This window comes from Megalops cyprinoides, chromosome 8, assembly GCF_013368585.1.
Source record: "Megalops cyprinoides isolate fMegCyp1 chromosome 8, fMegCyp1.pri, whole genome shotgun sequence".
Lineage (NCBI taxonomy): Eukaryota > Metazoa > Chordata > Actinopteri > Elopiformes > Megalopidae > Megalops > Megalops cyprinoides.
Window position 1 is genome coordinate 37,235,500 of NC_050590.1, and position 24,269 is coordinate 37,259,768.

Sequence of the window (24,269 nt, forward strand, 5' to 3'; positions counted from 1 at the left end):
TAATTCCTCTGGTATCAGAGAGGAAGCAGTTAACGTCAGACATCCTAGGTCAATAGCTCCAGCTTCTTAATGACTGGTGATTTTTTTGAAATATTTGAGAAATATTCAGAGGTCAGTGGTAATTGGAGAAATGAGGGGTAATGCTTCAAACATTGGTGGGATGCACCCAAACATTATGAACTGTTTTGATCAACTAACAAACAGTGTGTGTCGGGGAGGTGTTGGCTACAATCAGGTGAGAAAAAGCCAGTTTTTAAAAATGTGATATTTCATCCAATGCACATTTCACTTTGAGGGTATTTGAGGATATTTAAGTTTCACATATGGCTGTGCCCCAGTGTCATAACCAACAGAACTGTCCACATGTTGAGTGTAACCGGCTCAATTTTCACTCTGTGATGTGTTTTAAAGAAGGAGACCAACAACAACGTCGCTGCATCTGTATTTATTGGCAGCCATCTGCATAAGACTCCATTTTGAAAGAAAAGATGATGATTTGCAACATGGAATGAACGTTTCCACCTCGTTCATCCAAGCGTACAGTAAAAGGGGAGAAATATGGATACGCAGGAGACTTAACCCTTTGTTAGACACAACCCCTTTTCAAGTGACCTCCCATGAATCACTAAAATCCCAAAATGCCTCAACACAGGAAGAACACTGAAACAATACAACAAAATAAAAGCAGATAGGTGATCACAGAGAAAAGAATAACTATCAATAGTTAATCCCAGCAACATAGATATGAAATTCTAGTGGAATAATCATATCAGTATTAATCCTGCTACATGAGCACACTGCAAAAACAACATCCGCAGTCTGGCACCTGTGTGATTGTCAAATATATTGAACGGTTTTGTCATGTTGTGAATGCATTTACTTAAAACTACTGTTTTCTAAAACACAGCAGCAAGGCCATTGTTACATTTACCTCCCACAGAGTTAAAACAAGCTTCAGATAGTGAATTTCTTCCTTTTTATTTATAAAGCTGGATTGAAAACACACACATCCCATTAGGTTAAAGAGAGGCATGGCCTCACAGATCACTGGTTCAGGCATAATCTTCATCACAGGACCTGGGGTTAAAGGCAAAACCCTCCATTCAGATCTGTCTGGACAGGTTCTGGTAGTGTGGCAATGAGGAATGTAGTGATGCATGACAAACTTGCCTTTGGTTCAATAACTGCCTTTGATTTCATTTGCTTTAAACAGTCTCCAGAGTTCTTAATCACCTTGCATAACCCTGTGTCCATCTGAGAATACCGCTATTTGGACTCAGAGCTGGATAAGCTCTGGTAGATTTGGAGTGCCTGTTGCCATTCTGGTGGAACCTTACCACAGAGGAAGGAAACTGGCAATGATCCAGCATGTGAAAATTCTGCATGGGTGAGGACTAGGAGGGGTCTTTCTTCTGCTTAGCTGAACTCTGTATTCAACCTCAAGCCCTAAGGTGCAGTATGCCATATTGAGCTGAACTTTGGAAAAGATTTGTGGGGCATGAGATATAGTATTTGCTGTTGCATAAACCATTACATTAACTTGTTCGGAATATAACAGGAAATGTGCTAACAGTCATTATGAGCATGGTGTAGACTTTGTTGAATGTGCAGAGTTAATGTTTATATTTTTGTTGTCTTGTTAATTTATTTTTGTTCTCTTTTATTCTTCCCAGCTCTTGATAGGCTGCATCATCAGACTTCTCTCCCACTGCTTGAAAGTTTTAGCCCCACATCCTCTCTCTACTGACCATGTGGACATGCTGGTTGCTGCAGATTACACACCCCCCAAACTCTACCCCAGGGAACTCTCTGTGAAACAACTACTGTACTGCCTGCCTTACGTTCCATGACAGTGGCCATTGGCATGACTCAAACCCTCAACTGAGATATGTAATTTGTTTCACAAGGACAGAACTCTCATTATTTTTAATGACCATAAATTTTAAAATGTTAGAAATTAGGACAGAGAAAAGAAAAATCCACAGCCTCTTCATTCTGTTACCAGTAACAGTATAAAAGGAATGCTCCACATTCCACATGCCTCTTTCCACCGATTTAGCAGTGCTTTACTTTAAATTTACCTCTGATTGTACAGTTTCATCCAAAGTAACTGTTTCAGGGGAGGCATGTGCTTTTGTTGGAGCTATTGGTACAAATCTGCAGAAGGCCATTGTGTGATTTCCTCCAGGGAGACACACTGCTTACATAGCTTTAAGACTGAGGACAAGGGCAGAGGCTTTGAGACAGTGGCTTTCATGTGCAGCTGACTGCTGAATTTCCTGAAACTGGAATTTGAACGTTAACGTTAACAGCTTTTTCTGTTTTTCAGGAAAACATCAAGCTTTTTTAATTGGGCATGACAGGAATTAATCTTAGATATTAATATAAAATTATTCAAGGAACTGAATTCTTCAAATTCCCCTAAAATGAAATGACACCACAAATGCTGAAAGGTCTTTCTGGGCATTTTAGAGCTCTACCTCCTGGCTTAGTTTAAGCTGAAGCAAACTTGATAGTGTATTATGTAGCTGATACCCTGAAACATTTGCAGTTATTGAGAAGGGGGGAGTGTGTTACAGAGATCAGAGTGTGCCAGATAGTGGGAGAGCATGATGGAGGGTAGGAGAGGGTGTTAGAGACAGTGGGAAAATGTGTCAAAAGCCAGGAGAGAATATTAGAGAGATGGAGTCACATCAGTCACACAGAGTAATTTAAAGGCACTAGACACAGAGCCACAGCCTTATAGAAATACAGAGAGTACCAAGTGTTCCATCCACGTGTCACTGCAGTTTGCAGCTATCTGGGTCATGTCATTTACAGAGCATAACTGTTTGCCCTTATTCATAACAGGCCGAGATGTTGAAGGTGAGGCAACCAGACCAATCTCCTTAGATGGCCTCTGTAAGCATATTTCACATCCAGGTACATATATCCCACTCTCCTTGTACATTGTCACAAGGGCAGGTGTGGGCTGGAGTGCTCATAGCAGCAGGCAATTTGCATTCAGTGTTAATGGAGGATGGTCTCCTCTCACACATTACTGCACCTCGCCATTGGCAGTCTGGGCAGGCCAGAGCGGTAAATGTTGTCAAATAAACTGAAAAAGACATTTGACCACCACTGGGCCGTGCCCACTACTGGGAAGAAGGGAACTTCAAGTATGTCTGGATGGTCAAGATTTCACCCAATCAGGAAAGACCTTACTCAAAAGAAGTAGCAACATTCTGTACACTTTACAGCCTGGTTGGTCAGGTAATGATCTATTTTCAGTACAAGGGAAAACCAAGAGTTGCTTAATACTGCTAATTAAAATCAGTAAAACGGCAAGGATTAATAACTCAGTTTACAGCTTCCATCTGTTACTGAATTTTTTCTGCTTGTCATAGGTCCTTACTTACCTACGTTCAATTATTCAATTAGTTTACTGATAAAATGCAAAAATTCAATACCCTAGCATGAAAAAAATTAAAATCGAACAAACTATGAAGCTGCTTCTCTCCATTACTGTATAATCTTTACAAAAATGAACATATACATAGTTCTTCATAGTTCTTCAAGACTTCATGGTGCAGATGGGCACCACGATGACAAGGATCACTGTGCAGGCAACTACCACGACTAGTGCACCAATCTTGCACACCCGCTGGAACTCAGCCTTCTTGCGCTTCAGCAGCGAATTGTAGCCCGGTGTGTAAATATCCTCCATCCAGTACTCCAGATTGTTGGCGTTCAGTGACTCCTGCACCTGGAAAAAATTAAACAGCTGTGAAAAAAAACAAAAGAACATGTTTTGTTCTGAGGCAGAAGGACTCGCACCTCAGTCCCAGTAATTACAGGCCTTGCAGACCATTGATTTGAATCCCTGTCTACGTAGCAAGCTCTCGGGAGATAACTGCCAAGGCTGTCTGTCAAGATGGGAATCTTAGCAAAGCTCCACTGTCACTGTCTGACAGCTGTTTGGCCACATTTTCAGCAATAAAGTGTGATTGGGAAGCAAGATAGAGAGATGGCAGGAAGAGCCGGGAATACTAGCCCAGGAAGTATGCTCACAGGTATAGCAGCTGAGCTCCAGAAAGCAAGAAATATTCAGGTTTAACCATTCACTTAGTTGGCTTCAGTTAGAATACATAGGTCATATGGCTTAAATATCAGTCTTATGTAATACATGCATGGTGATCTTTCTTAAACCTCAGCTATCTTCCAAAACTTTGACCTGAGGGACATCACCCCCCACATGTGAGATTCATATGTGGTGGTCATGCTGTGCATTTAATAATGTGCAAATGTTTTTGCCAGTTCTAGCTTGAAAACATGGCAGTGCATATCAATGTTGTGCATTTACAGTACAAATCTGTAGTTATACTGTTGATGTGGCTTTTATTAAAACACCTGTGGGGGACCATGCACACCTGCAACCCCAGAGCGATGATACAACAATACGGGCTGTCACTGCACACAAGGAAATATCACCCTTTTCTCTCTATCAGTTTTCTCTCTCTTGCCTCCTAACTGTCTGACCAAAAAAACACCATGAATTTAGATATCCAAAAGACAGAATCTGCCGGGAAATACATTGTTGTAGCTGAAAATGCAACTGTCAGCTGGGCAGTGTGTTCTAGTTTCAGAGAAAAAGATCCCTGAGGCCATAGAGTCCACGCACAAACAATATTAGTGTTAACATTCAATTTGTGTTACTGTTGAGTTATAGACTACATACACAGATGGTGTTAGTGTTGCCATTTGATTTGTATCACAGTTTTGATATGAAAATAGTGCTAATCAGCAAGGCACAGAGGCTTAAATGAACTGTAATAATCAAACTCCAAGACACACTGTGCATGGCAATTATCAAAGCAATTATCCATTTAGGAAATTAAAAACTGTCAAAACACAATGCATATGAAATATCCTGTTGGCAAATTCATATCTTAATATTGTTGCCAGTGTCATGTTGATGTATGACTCTAAGCAACAATTAAAAGTGAGATACTTGGGAATGAAGTTTAACATCTATATCTCATAAGAACACAAGAACATATTATGATGAGAACAGGCCATTCGGCCCACCTAAGCACGCCATTTCTTAATTAAAGAGTATCCAAATCTGCATCAAGTCTGGACTTGAATCTGGACCATGTATTGATAACTTTCTGTAAAATAATATTTCCTTATATCAGTGCGGAACTTACTCTTAACTAGTTTCCATTTACGTCCTCTTGTTCTACAGACTGAACACACCCTAAAAATGTATTGTAGTTAACCTTATTGATTCCTTTTATAAATTTAAAAACCTCAATTAAATCACCCCTAAGCCTCCTCTCGCTAAGTCTAAATTGGTTAAGTAACCTGAGTCTTTCCTCGTAGCTTTTATATTTCATGCCAGAAACTAATTTAGTTGCCCTTCTTTGAACTTTTTCAAGTTCAAAGTTTGAAATCCTCATACATTGGCCCTGTGGTGGAGGGGCACAACCACTGTGGCTGTATGATTGATATGTTGCTGTATGTAGTGCTGTTCATGCACTTGAAGTGATACACCTGACTACCACTGCTTCAGGGGTATTCAGGGGTATTCAGATACTTTAGAGTCTTCTGTTTTAATTAGTATGTGTCTTGAGTAGTATGTAGCCAAAGCATGCTGGGATTGGCATTAACAGCGCTTCCCCTCCCTGTCCTTCAGCTTTACAGCTTTACAGTTGAGCCTTTAGTACGGAGATGAGCAATGTTCTGTCGCCTCCCGTTAGAGCTCTGTCTAAATCAATCATAGCTAAATTGAATTTCAGAGCTTCCCAACAGCAATGGGGTTCCCACCCTATCTTCTGTGAGGCTGACCTCAAAAATGAAGGTGAGTGGTGAGGGACCATAAACATTAATCAAACCGCAACAGATCTGATGTTCAGTGCTCCTTTAATTATTGGAGCTGAGTGGTTTCAAGCTGTTGTTGTTTCTGTTTTTTAATATGTCCTGATTAACAGGTCAGTTAAACCTAATCAGTAAGGTAACAGCAAAGGAATGTGGCAACAAACAGAAATGACTGATTACAGCTGTTAATGGTGTGAAGCAGATTATTCCACTTAAGATAAATTTCCCTACTCTATGCCATGCTAACCTGTAGGCTGGAGGTTAGTGTAGCATAGAGCAGGGAAATTTAACTTATCTCAGCAGATTCACATCATTCAAATGACACGACTGCAGTCTGCAGAGTGAAGGAACCCCTTCTTGTTGGGCAGGGGTGTCCTGTTGATTCACTTCCCCATTTGTGGTGTAACTACATGATCACTACCAAAGGCAGTTCCCTTTCTCTGACGAACACAACAATCAGGATCTTAATATGAGACACACGCATCCCTGCTGTGTTAAACTGAGTGGCCATCGATAGGGGTAGATTTGCTGCGAATAGAGTTTTAGCATTTAGCAGTGCTTGATTATTACTTTATTGAATTCCAACAGCCATATTAAAATGTGAGCATATAACCTTGTGTATACAGATGTGTATACAGAGTGCGTGGCCATCGATCTTCCCCATTAGTTACATCCTAGTAAGATGGCCAAGGTCATAAGTAATACATTGCTTGGCTTTCAACACCCTCATCCCCCTGCACCAAGCATCAGATTCTATTAGTCCTCTCAGAGATGCATTTAATTCACCTCCCTGGGAGTGAGTACTCATGCTGTGTTTTAGCACAAAACCTTGCTTGTCATCAGAAAATGACCAAGATGGCTGAGGGGGGACGGGCAGGTGTGGTGGTCAGTGCTCACTTGCAGGTCCAGCGCAGCAAGCTTGTTCTTGTCACCAGAGCTATGCTTGTACTCGTTGAGGGTCCAGGGTGGGTGTGTCGGCTGCTTGCCATCTGAAAGGTCGGTCAGCCTCATGTCTGTGTACAGTGGGCTGCCCTTCAGGTGTGGCTTCACCGGTGGTGCAAACAGGTGTGGGCTGAACACCTGCTCAATCAGGTATGAGTCCTTTGGGGCCTGCCAGTCAAAGCCCAAAGGTTAGATCAGGGTACAAGACACAGGTGCAAACCCTGCCCTGTAAACAGGCAGGCAGGCAAGCATACAGATTGTTGCTTTTCTTGTCTGGGTCACTCTAACTAGAACAATTATTGAATACAACCCAAGCTACAGAGGCTAATGCTTTGCTGCAGCATTTGCATCTATGAAAAAACAGATGCCAAATTATGAGACAAATTCTTGTTTCTTTGATATGTGTTAGTCAATGACTGATTTCCAAAGCAAAAAAAAAAAAAAAAAAATCATTGTGAGAAAAAACAGTTTACAATAGTACATGACTGTAAAGTACTCAACTGAATTCTTGCACTGAATTTACAGCACAAAAATGTTTTTGAATTTGTGTGCAGCTGTAGATATTAGCATACTCTTTACTCTTTAAATTCCTTATGATTGTTTGAAAAGCCTTTAACAAATTAGGGCAGTCACTAATAGTTTGCAGGATTGCTTAGTGGTGTCTCTCTGTCTGTTGGCTTAATGACACCAGTCACTGCCTCACAAAAAACAGCCCTACTCCACTCTAGTCCTGGAAGGCCACAATGTCTCTAAAACCCCCTGGGTTATGGTTTTCCAGAATCAGCACTGAGTAGCCAAGATGCACAGTTGTTCCAAACGACCTGAATGGCAACAAACCAAATGAAATTCAATTTATACCCAGAAGGCAGCACGTCCACATACACACACACACACACGCACACACACACACACACACACACATACACACACACACACACACACACACACACACACACACACCAAAAGAGCATGATAATGACACTGGATTAGATTATGAATGCATTACCCTCTGCTCTTCTGAAACAGCACTCCTTCCCTTTACTCCTGTACTGCTAATGAGTTTCTTTCTGACTTTCTGTTACTTTCTGTTTTTTATCTTCTGTCAAGACACAAGAGGAGATCTGCTGATAAAACACTCCACAGTGCAATTTGCTGTGTACTCAAACCTGAGTACCCCAGTGAGGTACCCCAGTGAGATTGCCTGAAATAACCTTTATGTTAGTGTTATTGAAGGTAAAATACCCAGGAGCAAAATGACTGAAATCATTAGAATGGTTAGTCTGCCACAAATTGCAAAAATTTACCTGATATCAATAAGCCAGTGTGGATGAATTATCTGCCATCAGGCTGCACTTGAGGGTGTGTCAGAGTTTGGATCTGACAAAGAAAGACCCCTGAAGTAAATCTCCCTGAGCTCAGTCTCAGGGAGTCTTAAATCCTTCAAGGAGAGTGGAAAGTTTGAATGGGGCTGCCAGGATCCTGTGCACTGCTGTAGAGGCCACAGTCAGGATTCCGTCTACATTCGTCCTCAGCTTTGACTCTAAACCACACACTGACACTCTTTTTGGTCTTGGCAAACACTCTTCTGCAGTTCTGGTGATTGGCAAGATTACCTATAAGACTTATGTTTACATTGAGCAGACAAACTTGCATTCATTGATTTGTCAAAGTAAGAACAAATATTGACTAAATTCAAAGTTTTGTCCCAACAATACTTGGAGCACAAGAGGGTAATAGAAGGAGGAGCTGGCAGTAATCCAGCTGGGGAAAAACAGAGAAAGCTTTGCGTGACAAGAAAGGGGAAGGACAAGGTTTTAACAATTTCTGTAGGCGGTGACTCATATTGTTAGTGACTGATAGAGAGGGAATGATAATGACACTAGGATGTGTGTCTGGTCTGCCAGCCTGACTCGTGCCCAGCCCAGAGGATAAGCTACTGATCCCAAGCTGAGCCTACAGAATGATTAACTATTGAGGAAGAACATGTGGAATGTGCACGTTTTTTAAACGAAATAAGGAAACAGGTGAAGAAACTGGCCATCAGCACTCACAGACATACAGACATTCAGCAGCGTTACCTTATAACCAGCCAACAGCGGTCAAGAAATACACACATTCCACATCTTTACCCCATGACCAGCCCTAATAAATGTCTGATCTAAGGCCAGCAACTCCTCTGCATCTAGGAAAGATACAAATAACAATCATCGGTGTGGCACCTTTCAGGAGATCCTGATCTATCAGCATACCAGTTAGCTCTCGGGTCCTGATCTGGTGTCCAGGAGAATAGAGCACAATAGTGCTCACCTTACAGGTCTCCACTGCTGCAATTCACCACATTTTTTCCTGTGGGCGCTGGTACTAATTTGACACCTGATGTCTAGTAATAAATGTGAGAGGATTCCGAATCATTCTGGCTTCTGCCAAATTCTCTCTACCCCCCCCCCCCCCCCCCCTCCGTGCATCAAATTTAAAAGAATGTATCCACCCTGTGTAGTGTGTCTGTGGCTATGATTCTGCCTCTGAATAATTCTCACTGCTTACATCTGTAACTTCAGAAATATCCAAGTATCCTGCTGGCACGCTGGCCACTGCTTTGGGAAGCTCCAGGTTCTGATCTGACAGTGTGAAACGCAATCAGATACTGCACCATCTAGGTTGGATCTGAGTGCCAAACATACATAGCAACGTCCACTGCAGGATTACCATAAGATCACATCTATGGCATCTTATCACCTGTGTACTAATCATACTGTTACCCTATGTGTGGCATAATATCCTCGGTTCTTTGAGAAACTGCTCCCCTAGAGTGTATTACAGGAATACTACAACTCACTGTACAAACATTAAACATTTTTCAGCTGTTTCAGGTAAAACAAATTATCTGAACCCTTGATTATTTTGTTTAGCAAAAAGGAGAAAGTTATTCTATCAAGTCACTTGCCTCATATCATTCAGTCACATGAAGAGAGCTTTCACAGAATGCTCTGTAAATTTGGAGTCTGACCATAGCTTGGTGCTGAAAGCAGGCTATTTCATTTAATATTACATTATTTTATTTACTTTATATACATTTGAAATACTAATCAAAACATGCTTAGTCACAAGACAGCATGTTATTTTAGGTACTACTCTGTACCCATCCCCCTGATACTCAGACAGTCTCATACTAATCAACAATGGCGTAAAAGGACATCCCCAGAGCTCAGCTTAAATGCCCCAGGTACCTCTTTAGACTTCCTGTGCCAGTCCTTGCTGTCATGGTCCTTCGCATTGCTCTCCTCCCCTGGTTGGGTTGACCTGGATATAGCTTGCCAGTCCTGTTGCGAGTTCAAGATGCTAGCAATTTTGGACTCAGTAGCGCTATGCTTGGTCAGGCACCGTGATGACCGCCGAGGGAAGAGCCCCTTTTTTGGGATCTTGCCCCACTGGCTGTCCTCCATTCCGTCATTGGCATCAAAATGGCACCAGTCTGCATTGCTGGCATCAGGTTTGGCACTGTGCCCGGTGGTGTGGCAGTGGAATCCACCATATGAGGGCCCCCCCCTCCACTGCATGTGCCTCAATGGTCTCACCAGCCTCACCCTGCCGGCTGCCCTCTGCCTCTGGCTCCTGGATCTTCTCATCCAGCTTGTTGAGCTTGGAGAGCACCTGGGAGATCTCTCCATGGACGCCCGACAGCGACTCTAGCTTCCTCTCAATCTGCCCGATCCGCAGGACCATCTTGCAGACACTGGCTTTCAGCTCATTGTCCGTGCTCTCCAGGGAGTGGAACAGCCGCTCCAGCTTTCTTGTACCCTTGCCCAGCTTGACAGTGCTGTGCTCAGGTGAACTGTCCCCATCTGACTTGGTGGCCTGAGAAAGGGACGCAATGCTGTTGTAGCAGGATGACTGGATGACTCCTGTGGAGCCACACATGCTGATGTCATCCAGGAAGCGGAAGATTTCACTGATGTCATCGCTGTCCTCTTCAGACTGTGTGGTGAACGGATGCTTATCCCCATACTTGCAGAGAGCAGCAAAGTCCCAGTAGTGCCGCTGGTCACAGTGCTCCGTCTGGGGTGCCACACTCAGCACGGTCTCCCCACTCCCTCCCTGGAATGAGGTGCAGTTTATACTCTTGTCTTTGAACCTCTTCATGCCCTCCCTCCTCTCTGTGCCTCCTCCTCCAGCCATGGAGCTTGCGTCTTTAGTCTTAGGCACCATGGTTTTGCTGCCAAACCTGGAGAATGAGACCACCGACTTCTCTTTGGCACCCTGGTCGCGCTGTTCCTCGTCCAGGCTGTCAGCAGGGTGCGGGCGGTCATTCTTGGGCTGCCTGAGGAAAGAGTGCTCAAAGTTAGGACCCTCTTCCGTGTTCAGGCTCAGGCTCTTGATTAGCCAGGCTGGCTGCCTCCCCTGCTTCCCTGGAGCTCGCCGAGTGTTCACACAATCAGTCATTGTCATTGGACCAAAGTATGCGGATGTCTGCAGGTCATCCAGGCTCTCATGCTTCACCTGCCGCAAGTCCGCACCGGGGCAACGTGCTGGCTCGCAGTATGGGTTACTGTAGGGTAGTTCAAAACTGTGGTTCAAGAACATCGGGGACTTCCTCGGCTCATTCTTTTGGTAACCCCCGCCTGCTGGCACAGCCGTCTGGGGGTCATAGCCAATCACCTGGGGTGTAAAAGCAGAGAGGTTGTGGAAGTCCCCCTTGAAGATGTTCCTCTTCTGGACACAGGAATGCATAGTGAAGGGCTCAGCGTCAGAGTCCAGAGTCTCCTTAGTGGCACCTGTGGTGGTGGAGATATGCAGGGAGTCCTGGTTGGTGTTGGACTCACTGTCAACATTCATGGGGAAATACGTGCTCTGCATGTCTCTGGGCGACAGAGGACTGCTGTTCATGTAGCGCGGGAGGTGCTGCAGCTTGTCAAGAGACGCTGCCCTGCACATCAGTTCCCCTCTCACTCCCAGGAGGACTTTGAGGTCAGAAGTTGGAATGAAATGTTGGCAGCTGCTGCAGTCAGATTTAGGGAAGGGTGAGCCTTGCAGAAGAGGAGGGGCCCTGGCTGTCCTATCACAGCCCGAATATCTGTAGACGTCAGTGCCCGACAGGCAGGACTCGAATGACTGGTGCTTGTGGACCTTGGGCCTGTAGACAGTGGGCAGCTTGTCTTTGGCCACCCCCTCATTCATCTGGATCAGGTTGAACATGGTGATGATGTCAGCTGCTGCCCTGAGCTTCCTAGACTGCTGGTCCTCCAGGGAGCATTTCATCTTCTCTCTGAACAGTGTCGCAGGGAAGCTGGGGTCCAGGCAGGCCATGTAGAAGAGGAGGTTCTGCAGCTTGGTGAGATGGACCAGGTCAAAGCGGGCACAAAGGGACTTGCACAGATCCTGGTAGGAGACACTGCTGTATTTAGTGTCCAGCTCTTCCAGAATCCTGGCCAGAAAAAGAGAACACTCAGGTGGGGGATCCATATCTGATCTTACCCTTTATTCCAAGGGAAATATGTTACACTATTATCCTGTAGAAAAAAAAAGATTTCAGATTAGCAAACAACTACTAACAGAATTTTTACTCAGTCTCCCATATGAATAACCTATGCCTTATAAATTACATTTATAAAGAAGAATAATAAAAAAGAACAAAGAATATTCGCCAGCATATTAAAATCATACTGCCTCACGTTGCTTTACCTTCGTCTCATGGCTTCGTCTCTACAGCCATATAGTTGCATTAGAATGATTTAAAAGGCATGCATTATGTTATAATCATATAAAGAGTTTGATCCCTCACACACCAAAAGAGATGGTGTTTTAAGAAAAAAATAAAGATTCGTCCGAGACTGCACGAGAAAAGAAGAAGTAAAGCTAGCGCACAGGGTAAAATAGTGCATAGATCCAGCGGAGAATGAAGCTCTTCAATCACACAGTAACAACAACTCATCAAGCACAAAATCATTTTTTATGTTTTCATTTTTAGAAAAGATGCTTCACAGTGATGTATAAACATGACTACAAAGACGTCTAAAACTACCTGTGCGTCCCGCAGGATTTGTGCCCACAAATGGGTGTCATTTGTCAGCCCAATAATCCTGTTCATGCAACACTAAAACGGCTGAAGGAGGAAAAAAACATACCTCACACGCCGTCCCATCTACAGCCATCCGTGTTACATTTTCATATACCAATCTACAAACTAACATAACGGCAAGGCAAAGTTATCGTGTGCGTATTAAACCGCTTCTTGTATACCCTGTGAATATGCGTAACACTGCACAGCTTGAGAACGCTGTCCTTTCATTAGCCTCATTGCCAAGATTCCTCATTCCAGAATTTTTTTTTTTTTTTTTTTGGCCAGTGAATGTTATTCTCCGATCTGAAGTGTTAGCAAAACAGCGGTATTCGCGTTACTCCTGGTGCACGGTGCTGAGAGGACGAAAACGGCTTTGTTTCTGCCCTCTGGAATGACGTAAGTGTCAGGAGTTCCTCCCGACATGACCGCGCTGCACTCCCTGGGAGAGCGAGGGGGCTCGGGATGGAATAATTGGTAATTGACGGTGTTCGCTGCCTGGTGTGTGCTCCGCACCTGTTGCCTGTCTGTGTGTAATTTTCGCTGGGACTATTTAGGCAGGTGAGTGGGAGTAACACGCCAGAGACGCTAACGGAGGTTATCACACGGGATTTTAGCGTGGAGCCAGGTTTTTTTGATTTCTTTTTTTGAACGTGCCGGCACGGCTGAGTTTAGGGTTTATTTTGGTTTGCTGTTTTTTTCTTTGAGCTCTGGGAGTCGCGACCCAGAGCGGGTTTTGAGTTTGCTTTGTTTAATGTCTTTTGGTTTTTGTTTTGGTGTGCGAGATGCGCGAGCGTGTTTTGTGTGTTTTAGGCGGCTTCAGAAGAGCGGCGACCGAAGGGGCTCTAGCGGTGAATCCCTGAGGGAGCGGGGAAAACAACGCTTGGTTCCGGACGCAGCCGGGGCCGAAGGGAGCCCCCACCCCGTGGAAGCGCGTGCTGGGGGGGTGATCCCCTAGCTGGAAGGGAGGTGGCACCGCGAAACCTTGAGAGAGTGCGTGGGTCACCAGCACGGGGTGGAGAGGGAGGGCTGACCGGCTGCTGTTCTGTGTCTCCCTCAGTGCGATCCCGCGGAGCCGGCGGAGTTACTACCGGGGAGAAGACGTGGGTCGCCGCCGGAGCCGCCAGCCCCCGCAGGAGTGACGCGGGGGCCTTGTCTGGAGTTTATTTAATTTCTTTTTTGTTTTTTTGGGACGTAGGCGAAGCCCGGCAGTGTGGCGCGGGCTGAGCTACGTCCCCCCTTATATTTTCGTTTCATTTTTGTACGTCTTGGTGGTGTGCGTGCGTGTGTGTGCGTGCGTGTGAGGAGCCTCCCCCACAGCGGCAGCACTTCCCCCTCGGCAGTGAGATTGAGTAGTCTTCTCTCTCCCGGCGTCCAAGTGGGCGGGGACGCCAGATCACGGGTGTTTGCAGTGAGGCTAAGTGTGTGTGTGGGGATTCTGTTTTTTCTTTTTCTTTTCTTCTTTTGGTGTGAGCGGCTGGGTAGCGTTCCCCGCCTGTTTGTAGCCGGGGAGGGCAGACAGGGGTGGATAGAAGGATAGGGGGAAGGGCTTCGCTGGGAGAGGGATAGCGGCGTCTCAGATTTTATGAATTGCCTTGTTAAATTTTTGTTTTTTAAAAGAATAAAGAGTTGCTCCTACTCACCTTGTCCTGGCATTCTGTGGCGGGCGGATCCCTAGGAGGGCGAACTACCTGGGCATATGTGTCACTCCTGACACTAACAAATTTGGCGTAAGTCGGCAGGATCCGCCTTGTCACAAGAATGGATGAGCGGGGAGGAGCAGGTGCGGCGTTTCCGCCGGGTGGGTGTCAACGTCCCCTGGTTTATGTGCGCCGCCCTGGGTCCCTAAGTTCTCCGGGGAGGAAGGCGCGGTCAGATATGGGGAGTGGCGGGCACAGGTTCAGGCTATGCTCCGGGCACAAGGGCTCACAGAGGAACAAAGGGTTGACTTTCTGATGGGGGCCCTGGAGGGACGTGCCCGCCGGGAGGTGCTGCTTGTGCCGGTGGAGCAGCGCAACACGGTCGCCCTTCTGTGGGCCATGCCGGAGGAGCTGTTTGCCCGCCCCACACCGCTACCCGTGGTTCGCCAGAACTTCTTCCAGTGTGCGCAGGAGCGGGAGGAGGGTTTGGATGGGTACCTCCTTCGGCTACGGGAGGTGCACGCCAAATGGCGGGCCCGGGAGCCGGCGGTGGATGGTGACAGCCTGGTGTTGCGGGACCAGTTTCTGCTTGGCCTGCGGAGGGGCCCCCTTAAACAGGAACTGCAGAGGCAGGTGAGGCGGCAGCCTGCGCTCACTTTCCAGCAGGTGAGTCGTGAGGCCCGCGAGCTTGAGCTGGAGTCCCAGGGGGGGGGACGGGGCAATGTGCTGTGCTTCTCGTTCGCAGGAACCTCGGCTGCCGGCTGTTCCGCTCCAGGCAGGGGACCTGGAGTGCTGGAAGGACGAGGTGCGGGCTGAAATGCGGCAGGAGCTCCAAGAACAGGTGGCCGCACTGGGCAAAGCACTGATCGCAGAGCTTCGACAGCAGTGGCCGCAGGCTCCAGCCACCCCGCCCATAGAGGAACGGGAGCCCCAGGCCCGTGGCCCGGAGAGCCGTTGCTCTGCCGGGCAGGGTCGGGGGCCGGCGCGGTTTCAGTGGGACGCTGATGGCCAGCCCATTTGTGTTGCATGTGGGCAGTCCGGGCATGTGCAGCGCCACTGTCTCAAGCGTGCGCCGTTAAACTCCCGACCCCGTCCGCGGTAGGGCACGCGGGCGGGGTACAAGGGGACACTGGCGAGGACTGCCCTGAGCATGTAGTGGTCCTGGGGCCATGCCCCCAGGTGGAGGTGGAGGTAGGTGGGGTTAAGGTGCCGTGTCTCTTGGACACGGGCTCACAGGTCACCCTGATGAGTGAGGGGTTTTTCAGGAAGTGGTTTGGGGGCCTTCCTGAGCGGGACACGGGTGCTCTGCAGTGGTTGTCCCTGCGGGCAGCCAATGGGCTAGACATACCCTTTGTGGGGTATGTGGTTTTCGATTTTGTAGTCGGGGGGGTCCGCATCCCTGATAAGGGCGTTATTGTAGTAGAGGACCATTGTTTAGGGTCAGATAGCGTCCTGTTGGGGATGAACATCATCTCCCAGTGTTGGGAAGAGGTGATGAGGGGTGTACAGCCTGGTGCCCTAACCTTTTCTGCCTCTCAGCAGGGCCGTGCTCGGCGGGCCTGGGAGCGGGCTTTTGCCCTGTGCCGCCGGGCCCAGGTGCAGGCCCTCTCCCCGAAACGTGGAACGCTGCGGCTGGGTCGGAGCGACGACACTGAAGTGCCGGCCGGCTCCGAGGTGGTGCAGTGGGTCCGCGTGGAGGGGGGTGAACACCTAGAGGGCCTGCCCTGCCTGTTGGAGGGGCTCGAGGAAGGTGGTGAGTGGCAGGTGGCCCGGGCCGTGGTTCGGCCACGGGGGGGCAAGGTTCCCCTCCGTGTGATGAATGTGCACCCCCATCCCTTGACCTTACCCCGACGACGCCCCTTGGCAACCCTGTCCTGTCTTGACCCCTCGCAGATTCAGGGTGAGTGCGATGTGGTGCTGCGGAGCCCCCGCCCCGGGGAGGTAGAGGTGACTGTGGGGACCGTCCAGGCCCCTTTGGGGGTGGGGAGTCCATTGCCCCCGCCGGAACTAGAGGGACTCACAGGGGAGCAGCACCGTCAGGCACAGGAGCTGCTGCAGAAGTGGGCGGGGGTGTTCGCAGCCCACGAGGAGGACTTCGGGTGTACCGACGCGGTGTATCACCGCATCCCGACCGGTAATGCTCCACCCAGCCGTGAGAGGTATCGCCCTCTTCCCCCTGGCCTTTATCCCGAGCTGCGGGTTCTGTTGCAGGGGATGCTAGAGAGTGGGGTGATCACCGAGAGTTCCAGCCCCTGGGCAGCCCCCGTGGTCCTTGTGAAAAAGAAGGACGGCGCGTGGCGATTCTGTGTTGATTACCGCCGCCTGAATGCCGTTACCCACAAGGACGCCCACCCTCTGCCCCGCATCGAGGAGTCGTTGGCGGGGATGAGGCGGGCAGAGTGGTATTCCACTCTCGACCTGGCCAGTGGGTATTGGCAGGTGGCGGTGGATCCACGGGACCGCGAAAAGACCGCGTTTGCTACCCCCGTTGGTTTATATCAGTTTGAGCGAATGGCGTTTGGGCTATGTAATGCCCCGGCCACCTTCCAACGCCTCATGCAGCGGTGCTTGGGTGACCTGCTGCATGACTCTCTGCTGATATATCTTGATGATGTTGTGGTTTTTTCCCCAGATTTTTCCACCCACCTGAGGCACTTGGAGGCGGTGTTTGAGCGCCTGGGGCGCTTTGGGCTCAAGCTCCAGCCTCAGAAGTGCAAGTTGCTGAGGAAGGAGGTGCGATATCTGGGGCACATCGTCAGTCGGGCGGGGGTAGCCACGGATTCGGAGAAAACGGCTGCAGTGCGGGACTGGCCGGCCCCTGAGACTGTGCGGCAGGTAAGGGCGTTTCTCGGGTTTGCCGGCTACTATCGGCGGTTCATCCCCGCTTTCGCTAAGATCGCGGCTCCCCTGCATCGGTTGCTGGTGGGTACGGCAGCTCGGGGTAGGCGCACACAGCGGGTGGAGTGGGGCCCCGAGTGCCAGCGCGCCTTCGAGGAGTTGAAGGCTGCCCTGCTCTCCGCCCCAGTCCTAGCCTATGCTGACTTCTCGTTGCCCTTCCGGGTATATACGGATGCCAGTATGGACGGGCTGGGGGCTGTGTTGTCGCAGGTTCAGGAGGGTAAGGAGAGGGTGATTGCCTATGCCAGCCGGAGCCTGCACCCTGCGGAGAGGAATGACCAGAACTACAGCGCCTTCAAGCTGGAGCTGCTGGCACTGAAGTGGGCCGTGACCGAGAAATTTAAGGACTATCTCTGGGGCACAAAGGTCACGGTCTTCACTGACCACAACCCCTTAGTACACTTGGGGACGGCGCGCCTTGGGGCGACCGAGCAGCGGTGGGTGGCACAGTTGGCCAGCTATGATCTGGAGGTAAAGTACCGCCCTGGGTCCCGCAATGCTAATGCGGACACCCTGTCTCGGTTGCCTGGGGAGGAGGTGGTTGTGGCGCAGGTGGCTTTGGATGCCGCAGCTGAGGGTGCGTGGGACTGGGCGTCCTTACAGCAGAGGGATGAGCATCTGCGGGCTCTGGCGGCGCGGCTTGAGAGCGGGGAGCCCCCTCGGCGGGAGGAGCGGAGGAAGGCCTCACCCGAGGAAGGTAGGTGGTGGAGGGAATGGGAGCGGCTCCATTTACGAGGGGGGGTCCTTTGCCGCCGGGTGCAGGATGGGGCTGCTGGGGAGCCGTTGTGGCAGGTGCTGGTGCCCTGGGGCGAGGCCCAGGGTGTCTGGCAGCGGTACCATCAGGCCCTGGGTCACTTGTGCGCCAACAAGCTGGAGACTGCCTTACGCCGGCGGTTTTACTGGCCGGGTCTGGGGGCGGACGTGCGGCGTTGGACGGCAGATTGTGGCCAGTGTGTGGTGGCCAAGGCCGGCCCGGAGGTAAGGGCCCCCCTTGTCCCTCTTTCCACCTCCTACCCCTTAGAGGTGGTGGCCATGGACCACCTTGCGCTGGGGCGCCCGGGCGACCCGTACCCCTACCTGCTCGTGCTGACGGATTTGTTCTCGAAGTACGGGTGGGCGGTGCCTGTCAGGGACCAGTCGGCGACGACCACGGTCAAGGCACTATGGGGTGCGGTGATACAGCACTGGGGCTGCCCTGAGCGACTCCTCTCTGACCGGGGGGCGGCGTTCGAGTCCTCCATGGTCGCGGCTTTCTGTGAGCTGTACGGATGTACAAAGATCCGCACCACCCCCTACCATCCCCAGGGCAATGGGGCCTGCGAGCGGTTTAATCAGACACTGCTGTCTCTCCTAGGCTCATTGCGAGAGGATGAGCAGTCCCGTTGGCCGGAGCGCCTGCCGGCCCTGTTGCAGGCCTATAACAACTCGGTCCATAGCAGCACAGGGTATGCCCCGCATTTTGTCCTGACAGGGCGCCACGCCCGGTTGCCGGTGGACCTGGCCCTCAACGTGCCGCCCCCCGAGCGGCGATGGACCCTGGAGGGATGGGTGAAGGATCACCATCGGACCCTGCTACGGGTGTACCAGCGGGTGCTGGAGGGGGTGCGGCGCCAACAGGGCCGGGACAAGGAGAGGTATGATCGGCGAGTCCGGGACCTCCCCTTGCTGCCTGGTGACCGGGTGTTGGTGCGGAACTTCCGGCGGCGGGAGCATGGTAAGTTGGCCCCTCGTTGGAGCCCCAGACCGTTTGTTGTGCTGCGCCAGGTCGATCCGGAGAAGCCGGTGTATGTGGTCCGCCCGGAGGCCGGTGGTGAGGAACGGACCCTACACCGGAACAACCTGCGCACCTGCCCGGTGGGCGACGTTCAGGGGGGCCCCCCTGTGGAAGAGACCCGCCGGGTGGCCGAGCCGGAGGAGCGAGGTCGGGTATGGGGGTGGAACCCGGTGTGGGTCCCGGCCCGGAACCCTGGAGTGGTGCCCGCTGCTCCCCTAGAGGAACAGGAGCAGGAGGCAGTGGCAGGGCCTCCTGCACAGCCGGAAGATGCGTCCCTTCGTCGCTCCTCCCGTGAGACGAGGGGCCAGCCCCCGCGCCGGTACATTGAGGAGGTGTAGTCGGGGGCGACTACCCATAAAGCGGGGGGGAAATCTGTCAGGAGTTCCTCCCGACATGACCGCGCTGCACTCCCTGGGAGAGCGAGGGGGCTCGGGATGGAATAATTGGTAATTGACGGTGTTCGCTGCCTGGTGTGTGCTCCGCACCTGTTGCCTGTCTGTGTGTAATTTTCGCTGGGACTATTTAGGCAGGTGAGTGGGAGTAACACGCCAGAGACGCTAACGGAGGTTATCACACGGGATTTTAGCGTGGAGCCAGGTTTTTTGATTTCTTTTTTTGAACGTGCCGGCACGGCTGAGTTTAGGGTTTATTTTGGTTTGCTGTTTTTTTCTTTGAGCTCTGGGAGTCGCGACCCAGAGCGGGTTTTGAGTTTGCTTTGTTTAATGTCTTTTGGTTTTTGTTTTGGTGTGCGAGATGCGCGAGCGTGTTTGTGTGTTTTAGGCGGCTTCAGAAGAGCGGCGACCGAAGGGGCTCTAGCGGTGAATCCCTGAGGGAGCGGGGAAAACAACGCTTGGTTCCGGACGCAGCCGGGGCCGAAGGGAGCCCCCACCCCGTGGAAGCGCGTGCTGGGGGGGGTGATCCCCTAGCTGGAAGGGAGGTGGCACCGCGAAACCTTGAGAGAGTGCGTGGGTCACCAGCATGGGGTGGAGAGGGAGGGCTGACCGGCTGCTGTTCTGTGTCTCCCTCAGTGCGATCCCGCGGAGCCGGCGGAGTTACTACCGGGGAGAAGACGTGGGTCGCCGCCGGAGCCGCCAGCCCCCGCAGGAGTGACGCGGGGGCCTTGTCTGGAGTTTATTTAATTTCTTTTTTGTTTTTTTGGGACGTAGGCGAAGCCCGGCAGTGTGGCGCGGGCTGAGCTACGTCCCCCCTTATATTTTCGTTTCATTTTTGTACGTCTTGTGTGGTGTGCGTGCGTGTGTGTGCGTGCGTGTGAGGAGCCTCCCCCACAGCGGCAGCACTTCCCCCTCGGCAGTGAGATTGAGTAGTCTTCTCTCTCCCGGCGTCCAAGTGGGCGGGGACGCCAGATCACGGGTGTGTGCAGTGAGGCTAAGTGTGTGTGTGGGGATTCTGTTTTTTCTTTTTCTTTTCTTCTTTTGGTGTGAGCGGCTGGGTAGCGTTCCCGCCTGTTTGTAGCCGGGGAGGGCAGACAGGGGTGGATAGAAGGATAGGGGGAAGGGCTTCGCTGGGAGAGGGATAGCGGCGTCTCAGATTTTATGAATTGCCTTGTTAAATTTTGTGTTTTTTTAAAAGAATAAAGAGTTGCTCCTACTCACCTTGTCCTGGCATTCTTGTGGCGGGCGGATCCCTAGGAGGGCGAACTACCTGGGCATAGTGTCACTCCTGACATAAGCATACCTTCACATCAACTGCAAGGGTAGAAATGGAGATAGGGTTACTCATTTCAATAAGACCACTGCTGTAGCATTTCTCAGGCAGCTAGACACCAGTTTATAATATATCCCCCTAACAACATCTCCCCCTATCTTAAGCTATTCCTGACGCTTATACACTTCAGCGTTCATTAATTTATCAGTTCTTTTATCCATCTCTCAGCTCCTTTCTCTATCTCCCTCTTTTCTCTCTTGCTCCATCCCTGTATATCTGTATATATTTAAAATCACCACTATTATTGACCAATATGTCCCCATAATATTGATGATGTCTTATATGTTTCAATGTTTTAACTGGAAGTAATTAATGAACAATAACAAAACGAGTACGCAATGCTTATTTTGTAATGATAATGAGCAGTAATAACCATTTTCTGGTTTGTTGTTTAAAACTTGTTCTTGAATGTCTTTTTAGACATTTACATTTACATTTGTTCATTTGGCAGACGCTTTTTATCCAAAGCGACTTACATAGGTTACAGTTCTTTACAACGTTATCCATTTATACAGCTGGATATTTTACTTTTTAGAGTATGGCATACATTAATGCTAAAGGATTACAAATTCTCTGTACTTGAGGAATTCAGAAGGAGATGGACTACTACTACAAGAATTAGATTCTGATTTGTGAAAATGTAAGGAAAAAAAAAACAAAGAGTCTAAGTGTGCTGGCTTCATAACTGGAATGCCACAGAAATGGGGGAAAGGGTAAGTATGAATTCATTGAGTCTTCAGGTGGAGGCGAGACACAAAGCAAAAGATGAGCAGGCATATTCAGCAGAAGTGGTCAGCCACAAAATTAATGCCTTGTTGGTGACGTGTTTTGGAGTTTATGAGACGAAAATGCCAAAGCCCTGTGCTTATATATTTTAATATAACCAGGATGAAGTGACTGAGGGGGCAGTTAAAAATGATGAGGGGGCAAATCTTTTTATATAGTAAAACAGTTGATTATCATCCTCCTATGCCTATTTCTGCATTTTTTTTTCATCCTGCAGGTGGCAATATAGTGGCGTTTTGACTACTTGTAGATACGAACAATTCCCTACCTCACCTTTTCCATGTGTTTGTGCGTTATGGCCATAATATGAAATAGGAATATTTGGGGGAGATTGCCAGGTCACCTAAAATTGGTCTAGTTTTAGGTTTAATGAAATTCATTGATTTAACCATGCAATAGCCTCTGAAAGGCCAAATAACAACACAAGACTACTGTTTTAGAATCAAATAATACATTTATTTCACAGCAGTGGTGAAGCCAGTATTAAACCTGAGTGTCCTCGCACAATTTAGAGAATTGGAACACTCTGAACATATGTCTACAAGACGCAAAATAATAGCATTTATGAACGATGCTAACCACTGAGAGATGACCGCTAAAATTGTTTGTTGCCTTGATCATTTTGTCTGTCTTTCTGCTCATGCCATGCAGCTCTCTCGTTTTCTCTCTCTCCCTCTCTCGTTGACAAAAACTTCACTTCCCTGTGTTGTTTCCAAAGAGTATTCCAATGTTTCCAATATTTTTGTTGTTTTTGCTTTTTGGCAGAAAATACAACTGAGGGGGCAAAGCCCCCTCTTGCCGCTGGGTGCAGACACACTGGTCCTGTGTGCACTTATTCGTTTTTTGGCCTCTCTTTTGAAATCCGACCACTTCTTCTTCACCTCCTCCACCTCTGGTGATACTGCATTCATAGCAGTCACCATTTGAGCCACTCCGCATTTTTCCGTCGATTTGAAATGCCGATAGTCTGGCCTCCAAAAAGGACATTTTTTTCTCCTCTCCACCTCATCAACCATCACCCCTATCTCCGTGTTTGAATAATTTATTGATCCTCAACATCAATCTCTGCATTTCACTCAGATTTTCCTGGGATCTTTAATATGCTAATTCGATGAATTAAAGGCGTGTCTCGGTCCATATAAGAACAATTCTGGGAGTGGACTTTAAGCATGTTCATGTGCACATAATTTCATACTAATTTGATTTATGCTCAGATTTATGAAGACAATTAGGCATATGTGGTGTTTGATAAATCTGACGAAAAACCTCCATACACAAATTGTGGGATTGTGCGGACACATGGTCCTACGGCAAGTTGTACACAAAGATTGATACATATGGCCCCAGCTGTCAGCAGAAATCTATACTCCAGCTAGCCCATCCATCACAAGTGGTGAGGTCCAAGGTGTAGTTCTGAAGCTGTCTTTTTTAGTTTTATCAGGACTTTATTGCTTTGGTGATACAGACAGAAAATTGTCTTACTGAATAACAACAGCCGTTTTCTTATATGAACACCAGTCAGGTCCGGACATTGTCCAGAGTTTCCCTTTCACACATGTAGCACACAGCAGGAGATTGTCCATGTCAGACGCTTTCTCACCTACAGGAAATACTCCGGTTTGGTTTAGGTGAGGGGCGGTGCCTGGGTAGAGCGTGCAGGAGGCAGGACATGACGCAAAAACTACGCTGCAGAAATCGCAGTGTTTTGTTTACAGCACAGCAGTCACATAGCCGGTTCATATTTTGGTTATAAACAACCAAGTCTGTTGCCGTTCCTTGAATTTGTCTGAGGATTTCGGCATATCAACAGAAGTTCCCAAATCTCGTCGTCTCTCCAGTTAGACATTTTCATTGGCGTCTTCGTGTAAATGACTATTCTTCTTCAACCTTGGATGTTTGTATTCTTCTAGTTCCACGCCAGTCACATGATAGGAACATCATCAACATGTCCACTTGCTTGCTGTGAATTCTCTGGACAATGACTTGCTGTATTCACACATGGACTCAATCGGACATTACACAGATTTTGTACTAGGGAGCTGGCAGGCTAAAGTCCGTTTCATGTCCGGTCCAACTATTTCGGACATTTGCGTTCTCACATACAGCTCCTCCGGGTAATGTCTAGATGAGTTCAGGGCTGCAATGTATGTCTGAAAGGGACTAATGACTCTCAAGGGGGCCTGGTTCAGTTACCCAAGCAGTTTTGCCATTGTTGTCAGACGATCTTGGGTTTTCTCACCTACCCTCCCCTACTTCCACCTGTCCACTGTAGCTGTGCAATTCCTGATGTCTCAAGTCTGATAGTGTTCTTTAGAGACACAAAGGTTTTCTGTTTTAAAATGTTCTGTTGTGCTCATCCATGGAGCAGCACTTCTGATGTTGTTAAAAGTTAAAAATGTTGATCATGAGTTAGTTAAGCTTTCCTTTCTCCTGTTCCAGCTGGAATGCAGTTTTTAGCTAAGGGCAGCGTTCTAATTCAGGTGAAGGAGTGAGTTTCATCAAAACTCACATGTGGCACGTGCATGTGGTGCTGAGCTATGGTCAGCTGTTCATACACGGGCCTTCCTCTGGCTTTGTCCCCTTCACTTTG

The 24,269-nt window shown here is 48.8% G+C and overlaps 1 protein-coding gene across 1 annotated transcript; it reads right to left on the minus strand.

Moving 5' to 3' along the window:
• Nucleotides 1-3,553: 3,553 nt before the first annotated feature.
• LOC118781573 (major intrinsically disordered Notch2-binding receptor 1-like) lies at nt 3,554-12,261 on the minus strand. The gene is given in 4 exon segments (XM_036534539.1): nt 3,554-3,745; nt 6,757-6,969; nt 9,996-10,377; nt 10,379-12,261. Coding segments are annotated over 4 exon segments (2,670 nt in total).
• Between the last annotated feature and the right edge of the window lie 12,008 nt (nt 12,262-24,269).